At 42.4% G+C, this 9,535-nt stretch overlaps 1 protein-coding gene across 1 annotated transcript in view; it reads right to left on the reverse strand.

Annotated features, from left to right (window-relative positions):
• Nucleotides 1-9,535, reverse strand: part of LOC104526127 (mitogen-activated protein kinase-binding protein 1-like) — a gene marked incomplete at both ends in the record, with an annotated part of 40,462 nt that overhangs the window by 16,767 nt on the left and 14,160 nt on the right. The window contains 8 exon segments of the mRNA XM_010169499.2: nucleotides 2,357-2,420; nucleotides 2,974-3,085; nucleotides 5,230-5,305; nucleotides 6,335-6,456; nucleotides 6,914-6,984; nucleotides 8,723-8,848; nucleotides 9,234-9,325; nucleotides 9,437-9,535. The exon segment at nucleotides 9,437-9,535 is cut by the window's right edge and continues 42 nt beyond it. Of these exon segments, the coding sequence (XP_010167801.2) occupies nucleotides 2,357-2,420; nucleotides 2,974-3,085; nucleotides 5,230-5,305; nucleotides 6,335-6,456; nucleotides 6,914-6,984; nucleotides 8,723-8,848; nucleotides 9,234-9,325; nucleotides 9,437-9,535 (762 nt within the window).

Here is a 9,535-nt window from a genome sequence, read left to right on the forward strand (position 1 = left end):
CAGAAAGTAAAATGATCAGCATTTTCTTTGAAATCTAACCTCAGTGTCAACTAATTCTTTTGATCTCACCCATCTTTCCTTTCTAGCTGAGTATGCTTACACTGATGTAGAAAGAGAGGTGGTGCTTTTACTATCATTTCTAAAATCCTGCACACTACTTCAGGATCCAAAGAGGATTTAATCAAGTTCTTCAAGACCCATCAGTGCCACCATACTCCAATCCATCAAGGCGCTTTCAACAAGGGGCTTTCCCCTCTTCCTTGCTAGTTTGTAAAGATTCATTTGCTCTGCCATTTTGAACAATGGTCATGAACTTCAGTCTCCTGGACCTGAGGTGAGGCAAATGCCAAAAGCACCAGGATCCTGAAAGCCTGCATCTTCTCCATTTTGTTCCCCTCATAAGAACACATTTTAAAAGGTTTTATTTCCAAGCCATACAAAAAGAAAACAGAGATCTCATTTTGCAGTCTGTGGAGGTTCAAATGAAAAACTAAAAATTCCCTTTTGCCCTCAAGTGCCACTCCCTTTGTGACAAAGCTCAGGAGCATCACTCCCAGCTACTGAAGTCACACACAGATGCTTCTCATCAACAGTGAACACGCTGTCATGCTCCTGCATCAGCTTTTCAGCCAGGAGAAGGTGGTGAGGCACTGCATCTGGGAACTATGGCAACCCAGGAGCAGCCAGCTGCTTCCCTTCAAGCAGCAGCTCTCTCAAACTTAACAGCAACCATAATCTGTTGCTGAGAAAATACTGACAAGCAGGAAACAAATCAGAAAGCAAATCTGCCTTGTTAATTTATCCCACCCCCACAGCTATCGGACCTAGAGATAAGCAGCAAAGAGTATGAATGTGTAAATACATTAACATTCAACACAAAGCTCTACAGAAGCACACTCCCACCTACAACTTTTGCTGCCTTTTTTTTTTCCTTGCAGTACTTTTCTCACATGGATCTCCCAGTCCTTGTGGCCTTCTCCATCTCCATTTCTCTTTCTATTCTCACTTTTATTCTTTACACATGTTGCTGTGTGTGAACAGACTATTTCCCCTGTTCTCCTTTGAAAAAACACACTTTCTCCTCTCCTTACAGCAAAGTTCTTCACTAATCCTTTCCTCACTTCTCACCCACCTTCTTCACATCTTTAGTGAAGAAAATGACCCTTTGGTTCATGGAAATGGTCAACAAGGGAACACTGTGATAAATCACAAAGATGACTAGGGACCTGGAATTTATCAGAAATCCACAAAAGGACTCCTCATGGAAATGGTCAACAAGGGAACACTGTGCTAAATCACAAAGATGACTAGGGACCTCAAACCATTCCTGTTTCTGGAATTTATCAGAAATCCACAAAAGGACTCTCGTTTTCTGCAACTTTTCCCCTAATCTATTTACTCATGAAAGGTAGAAAGAAGAAAACCAAATTATTTACTTTTTACTGAAAGACAGAAATAACCAACTGATGTAATTTAAAGTGATATTTTGTACGTTCTGTAGCAACTCACCCTCTAAAACTCTTTTTCTGGTTCAATTGTGGTTTATTAATAGAAAAGAGAAAAAGAGAATCTGGGTTGCTCTGGCCTTAAAATAGCACTCCAGGAACCACCTTTCTCAAAGAAAAATTTAATTTGGTTCAGCTGATTTAAGCAGAACCAAATCCAGAAGTAGTGAGTCCACTTACCTCTACAATCACCACATTAGGCATGTATTCTCCTTTTCCCCTTGGGCTCAGGCTGGTGATTACTCAAGCTTTTGCTCAGCTCATTTAGTGAGCTAAAACAGTAAAAATCTCAGTTTGGAGGGGGTCAGGGGGGTGATGCTGATGTAGTGGCCTGAATCAGCTTAATGAAGGGTCAACCACACCACAGTTGACTTAGGGGACTGGAGAAGACCACCACATGGACAGGAGCCAAGAGTGGGGACAGGCCTGTCCCTTTGTGCTGCTAGACAGGCTCATTCACCTGGTGAAACCTCACCAACAGGAGTACTGTAAGACAAAGTTTTGGCACCACTGGTCAGACTATCACAAGCTGCTTTACATTACAGACCTGAAGGCTGGTAAGGAAACAGGTCACATCCCTGTCTCCTCTCCAGCAGGGAATAGTACCTACACTCAGAAAACCACAAGGGAAGGACTTCACATGGGCGTGTCATTCCCTGGAAGTATAATAAAAGCCCTGTGAGCTTTGCCAACAGCACACACTTAGGATTCAGAAAGCTCTGAGGTTTCTTTGGAATTCATAAAACATCCCTCATTAAAAAAAAAAAAAATTCTACCTTCCCTCAGGACACTCTTTAAATCCAGTGCAAGACAGCATGAGCTGACATCACAAACAAGCAAATCCCACTTACCTGTCACCAGAAACAGAGATCAGATGTTTGCAGTCGTTACTGAATTTCATCCCGGTTACGATCTCTGTGTGAAATAAAGCATAAGAAAAAAAACAAAACTCTTCCCTAAATTATTCCAGTAGGAAAAAGAGATCATTAGCCAAAGAGCCTATCTGTGCTCAGCAACTCAAATTCTGATTAAAGCCAACACACTTCACAGATCAATATGCCCTAATTATCATAACCATTTAACAAAGAATCTAGGCAAAATAAGCACAAAGACTGAAGCCTCTTTTTGCCTGCAACAGAACAGCCTCTGCATGGTAGGAGCTGAGGGTATAACACAACACAACATAATATACACTGAAAAAACACAACTACCTTATAGGCTGTTAGAAAAACTGTGCAAACAAATAGATGGCTTGACAGGCATCTGTGTGCTTGTGGTTTGCAATGCAAAAAAAGTTGAAATAGCAATGAAATAAGCTATAATACTTCATCCAACCATAACCAACTCCAAAATACTCATTGGGTAAACTTTGGTCAGGAGGAACCTTCAGAAAGCTTTGACTAGTATCAGACCCTGCTATATAGGCATCAGCAGAAAAAACCCATCTCCAGAAGTTCACATGCCTTACCTGAATGTCCATACATGGTTGCAACACACTCGCCAGAATAGAAATCGAAGATGGAGAGGTTCTTGTCAGAACAACTGGTTGCAATATAGAGACCAGAAGGATCTGTTTGCACCTGGTTTAGGAGATAAGAGAAGTGCAAAGATCTGCTGAGAACGTGCCTTGAAACTGCATGAACATGGTACAGAACACCCAGGACAGTCATAGTAGTTAAAAGAATAAAATGCAAGTAGCTACCACAGGACTCCAATTGAGTACCAGGCTACTCGGCATCCCAGGACAAATCTCCAACCTGACTAAAGTGTTAAAACTATCTCCAACCTAATCAGAGACTAAAGGCACTTACATTAAATGCCTTCATGACTGAGAAGGCACCATCACCAATGGACAGACCTCTCCCTCCTTTTAGTAAGACACCACTGGGGTCTTACTTTCTTCTACCTTAAGATCAAAATAAAACAACACCCTACACCTGCCAAAACACCCCCTTCCTCCAAAAAAAAACCAAACCAAAAAACCAAAACCATCAGAGCTGACAGAGTAAAGTGAAATATTAAATGACTCCAATTTCTCTCTGATGAGAGAAATCAAAAAAGAACTCAACACTGCAGAAAAATTGTCTTTGATAATGATGCTGTCAAGTCTCCAGCATTTGCAACTCCTATTTTTGGGTCGATTTTTTTTTTTTTCATATACACTCATTTTTTTGCTTTATCTTGGATGAAATATAAAACCCCCTCCAAATGCCTCACTAGATCTAAAGCAGCCCTACACAGCAAATACAGCTACTGTCACCAATGTCCTGCTTTGTCCTTTGTAGAACTTTAAGGAACTGACAGTGAAAATCTATGTTTTTTGAGGGAAATGTGGTATTTAAATAATGAAAATATTTTTGGTTATGTTTATTTTGTTGCTGTCTCTTTTGCTTTGCATGTCACTGTTTGGGTTCTACTTGTTAAACTGCAATGTATATTACGATCTCAGAACAACATGCCAAGAAAGTTTAAATTTCAGAGGCAACCATAATCCCTTGGTTACATAATTTTCCTAAAAATGAACAAAGCGACACTAAAAATAATTGAGAATCCTCACTTGAGCTACACATGGAAAAAAAAAAAAAAAACCCAACCCCAAAACATAAAGGATATTCAAAACAAAAAATCCAGCTCCCAGCAACATTTCATGGTTTGTGGTCTGAGAAAGATATAATCAAGCACCTGAACTTACCAGCAATGAAGTGTAGCAACAATTTTTCATTTTCATTACTCTGGTTTATAAAAAACTTCATAACAGGCAAAGAGAAAGAGAACTTATCTTTCTCTGTAAAGCAGAAGAGGTGGCACTGAACAAAGCTGTTTGCTTTCCTCTGCCTTTTCACTTATTTACACTCATCAATAATACTGCTGCCCTGCGCAGCTGAACAGAAATTTTTGGTTTAAAAAGTAGAAAAATTATCAGTGAAAACAATTACAATGCAGAATCTTGTTTGGCAACTTAAGAGATATTTTGGTTGTGCAAATTGGTTTTCCCCCTTTAAAGACAAGAATGCAAATTTTCCACATTCCAATGTTCTGGCATCACTCTTAACACTAAATCTTGAATGCACCAGGGGAAGCCCAGGACAGTGGCAGAAGCAGCATGGCCTAGATGCGCTCAGCAGGTGAGAAACATGAACAGACTCACTCTAAGCAGTATAAGGCTTGTCCAGCACTCCAAGACCTGAAGAATACAGGCTTTTCAGGGCAGATGCTACTTAATTTCATCAACTTATAAAGTTGCACTTGTATTTGCCCTCTGGCAAACACAAATTTCTCAAAACACCAATCAACAGGCAGCTCCACCTTAAAAATCCTGACAAAAATAGGCAAGGAAGACAGAATGAGCTCTCTGGAGCAGAAAGTAAAGGATTAAAGTAAATGGACTAAATCATCTCCTGACAGATACTGGTGCAGTTGTACTTGCTTTTACAGCATGGGCCTGTGCCTCTCTTCAGAAACAAGACAGACAGAGAAGTTATAGCTCAACTTCAGCATTCATTGACTCTTTTCCTCTTTTAGCCTGATGGAACTCAAATACATTACCAGCCCTTAAGGATGGAGGCAGGAGGAAACAGCAGCAGGATAAGGGACAAAGTATAGAGCAAGGAAAAAAAAAAAAAAATTTACTGTGTTCAGATTTGTATTTCATTCTTACAGCCCTGAGCTGCATTCAGAAGAGCTGAAAAAAAAGGAAAAGGGAAGAAAGAAAAAGACAGCTTACTTTGATGAGGGTGCCATCTTCACCTTGGGATCCCTTGTAAAGCTTCTTCTGTTTCCCACTGCTTATGTTGAAAACCCTGAGAGGGATGACATAAGACAACATTGCTCATTTTGCCCAGGTACTGCTCAGTGGCTCTTGTCACCAGGATCCTTTTCTCTTTCTGCTCCTCATTCCACTTGAGATACAGGGAACAGAATCAAGCCACAGGAAGTGCAGAAATGACCTTTAAAAACTATAACCAGCAACCATTTAAATGGTCCAAGAAACCACCTCAAAAGTAATGTAGGGATCTCAAGCAGATTACCTGAATTCAAAAAATTGAGGCTTGACTCTCAAGCCAATAATAGAAAACAAGCATACTATCATGGCACTGAAGCAGAGGTCAAATGGGAGGGAGAAAACCTTGCCATGCTTTACATAGCAGTAATGGCTCTTAATAAGCTTCAGTCAGTCCTCCCTGCTATAAAAATATCTGTGGCTCCTTCATACTAAAGGAAAGGGTTAAGAGAGCAATACCCTTTACTTACATTAGAACACAAAACCAAATTACATTCAGTAGTGCTATTTAGCTGTGACCAAAACTCTCAGCATCTCAACCAGATACAGGAGGAGACACAAAACTACAGAGAGTCTCCTTTGCTTTGAAGGTAGAAGCAGACAGAATGGATAAAAAGGGAGCAAAGAATGGATTCCACTTGTCCAAAGACACTCACCCTAGCTCAATGTCAGGTTCCCGCAGTCCCAGCTATTCCACAGGACCTCACAGCTTCTCATTAGACATTCTTTTAAAAGCAAGAATTACTACAGCACAGAAATTCTTGCCCCACAGCTCAAAGGAAGGCATGCTTCCTCTCCCAGTAGAAAGACTTTGCTCTGCAGAGCAACCCAGTGAGAAGCCAAGAGTCCCATGGGCATTTTCATATATCCACAGCTTTTTATCAGCGAGGGGAAGGGCGGAGTTCAACCTCAGAGTGTGAGGTAAGGCCTCAGATCTGTCTGAAAATGCTGTGTCAAAAAAACTAGAGGAACAATGGTGGAGATGGGGCCACCTTGGCCAACTCATATATGACTGCAAAAATATTTTCAAGACAAGAAGTAAACTAACCTGATGTTACGATCCTGGCATCCAATAGCTGCGTATTTCCAGCTGGGGTCCACATCCATGTCATACAGAGTGGTCTTCCTAACAATGTGATGTGTTCGGGTAAACTGAACCCCTTCTCCTGTCTAAGCATGGGGGTAAAGACTGTGTCAAAATCAAGTAGTTAACCCATTATTTAAAACTTCTAAACACAGGTGAGTGCTCTCACACAGCCAGTACAAACCAACCCTTCCCACTAAACAGGACTGCTGGGAGCAGCTGGGACTGGAAGCACAATGAACTCCTCTCCAGCCCATACTCTTTCACCACTCCACACAATAGCCCTGACAGCAAAAGCAAAGCAGATAATCCTGACAGTTCTCTACTTTGCATCTTGCTGAGAGAGGTCAGGCTGGGAGCAGCTGCATGCTCCACAGAACTAGTTCTCCAAATGTAATCTCTTGCATTGAGTCAGTGGGAGACACTGAGGCTGAAAAAGCAACAAGCTCATACAGAAACTCTGATATCACTCTTTAAAGTAGTTCCTTTGTGGAGAGATTATTAAAAATAAAAAATGTGCACAAAAAGCTGTAATAAGGTTACCTTCTGCGCAGTGCGGAAATAGATGCTCTTGTCTGCCCCACAGCTTATCATTCGCACTTTCCCATCGTTGGCTGGAACAAAAAAGGCAGAGGCCGATCAAAAGATAAACACAAATACGAGGTGGAGGAAATGTTTCCATTTATACCACTGCTCATTTATTCCAGTCCTGATTAACTCAGACTGACTCCTACCTAAGCAGTAGGATGCTGCAGTAAAACAGAAGCCCCTTCTCAGGGACAGCATTTGTTAACGCTCATTGTGCACGAGGCCTTAATACAGAGGCTTTACACAACAGATTAGGATGAAACTCTGTCTTCTCCCCCACCAGCCTGTTCACGTGCTTATCCTCTATGTGTCACAGCACTCTGTGGCAACATGATGGGGTCACACTCAGTATCAGCTGAAGAGACAATAGGCACTTTTCAGTCCTTAAAGTCAGTCACATGTTTCTTGCTGCCTCTTCTTACAGCAGGGTCAGGCTTTCCTTCTTCCCTGAGCACTCTTTTGTAACCCATCTGCTCCTTCGGCAAAGCAACACCTGATAAAACTCCAAGTAATGAAAATGAATTCAATATCACACAAGGCCACTTGAACTGCACCCACTTAGAGAAGGGCTGCACTGAGCTCAGAGACTAGCACAAAGGCCTTCGCTGCCAGGACCTCGAGTGCAGTTCCCTTATCTCCTAGGAGTTTAGCTGGTTGCATTCAAGGCCATCTCACTGATAAAACAGACCTGTCAGAGAAACATTTGGTGGCCTTGAAGATCCTTGAGAAAAAGCTTGAAAAAGCTTCACAGCAGCTGCAAGGAACCTCTGCTATGAAGCTTCAGCAAGGTCCCTGCCCTTCATTTGGCAGTGACTTTCAAGCTGAGGTTGTCATCCTTGAATCCCAAGTGAGCTACACTGCAGCAGCATTGCAGCCACATCTGTGCCTGGCCACGTACCCTGCTGATCCGAATCCTGACCCAGACTTGTGGACTCAGCTTCCTGATTTGAACTCAGACCTGCCTTGCTGCTACAGGCTTGCCTGGCAGGCACTGAACGGTGGCTGACCCTGCTCACTGCCTCCAGACCCACCCTGACCTTGATTTGCTGACCCATCTTATCACTATGGATTTGTCTGGTGATCTGGACTACCAGCTGGATCTAGTTACTGTCACTGGACCTGACTTGTTCCGTCTTGCTCAGGTACTCATTGCCAGTGAGGCCACTACCTTTGCTTGCCTTCCTGTCACCCTTGGCTCCTGGCTCCCCTAGCAGAGCAGCCAACCCTTGTTGTTCCCCCAACAATAGCACAATACACCACATTGATGTCCTACCATCAGTAGTAACTGAGTGCTGGCGATGCAGTGTGCTCCATTACCATGAATGCAAAGTCTTACACTGGTTTTCACAGACAAATTTACTTGTAACTAGTTAATCCCAAAGTGGTTTTTGTGGGTTTGGGGTTTTTTTGGTGGATGACTGTTCCACAATTCTCCTCACTAAGAACAGTGTGTAGCCATCTGGTATCAGTTAAAGGGAGTAAATCATTACAGAAAACAGCTTTCCAAAGAAATGCTGAGGACTTCAATCAGGAGAGGTTTTTGGAGTGGGGAGGAAGGAAAGTAGAAAAAAACAAAAGGGAAAAGAAGGCAAGTATCATCAAATATCACCTTCTGTTAGGATGCAGCTACAGAAGATGACAAAAAGCAGTTGTAGTGGCAGCCCGGCCTAACCCAGTGTTTAAGCAGTTAAAATTACTCTACAGCCACAATAGGATGACAGCAGTGCTCAAATTCAGCTTTGGAGGGAAGCCCTGATTCTCTACCTGCAAACTTCACAGCAGTGATGGAAGAAGAATGTTCATCCAGGGTCTGCTGCAGGCTGTAGTCCTTTCCAGCATCCAAAACATGAATCAATCTATCTCGACTGGCTGAGGCTAAAAGCTTTAAGCCTGTTAGAAAGCCAGAAAGAGAGCAAGAGCATTACTAAAAAGTCATTTGCTCTTCCAATTACTATTTTAAAACAGCTTCTCAAGTCATCTTACAGACAAAACATTATACTGTAGCTAACTGCATGAATGGACACAAAGGAACACACCTGGATTTCATACTGTTGTAACAGACAGAACAAGTTTCAAACTCAACTTACAATATTCCAAGGAAAAGTATAAGAAAGTAGCCTTTTTCAAAGTCTGGCTCTACTGGCCCAACACTACAAGCCTGCTCTGAAATCCAGTAGCAGTTCACCACTGAGAGTTCTGACATACATGGCTGGGCATTCTGACTTGCTCAACACTACATTCATGTGCAAAAGGGAAGAAGCTCAATTGCATTTACCTGTGTCAGGTTTGGAGTACTCCAGACATAGGATCTCAGAGTCATGGGCTTCCACCTTCAGCATTTCCCTCAGAGACTGCAACTCATATATCCTAAGACACAACATGGCCAATTTCAGTATGTTTAATAAAATTAGCAAGACCTGGCTTTGGTTCTCATGCCTTCCCAGCCCACAACCTGCACAAGAAGCTCTATGGGATTACCTGAGGGTGCCTATCCTGTCCCCCGAGGCCAGGTGCTCCCCACTGGGACTCACACAGACAGTGCGTATCCCCACCTTTGTATCCATCACTGGTGCATCA

Source organism: Antrostomus carolinensis, unplaced genomic scaffold (assembly GCF_000700745.2).
Source record: "Antrostomus carolinensis isolate BGI_N321 unplaced genomic scaffold, ASM70074v2 scaffold21786, whole genome shotgun sequence".
Classification (NCBI taxonomy): Eukaryota; Metazoa; Chordata; class Aves; order Caprimulgiformes; family Caprimulgidae; genus Antrostomus; species Antrostomus carolinensis.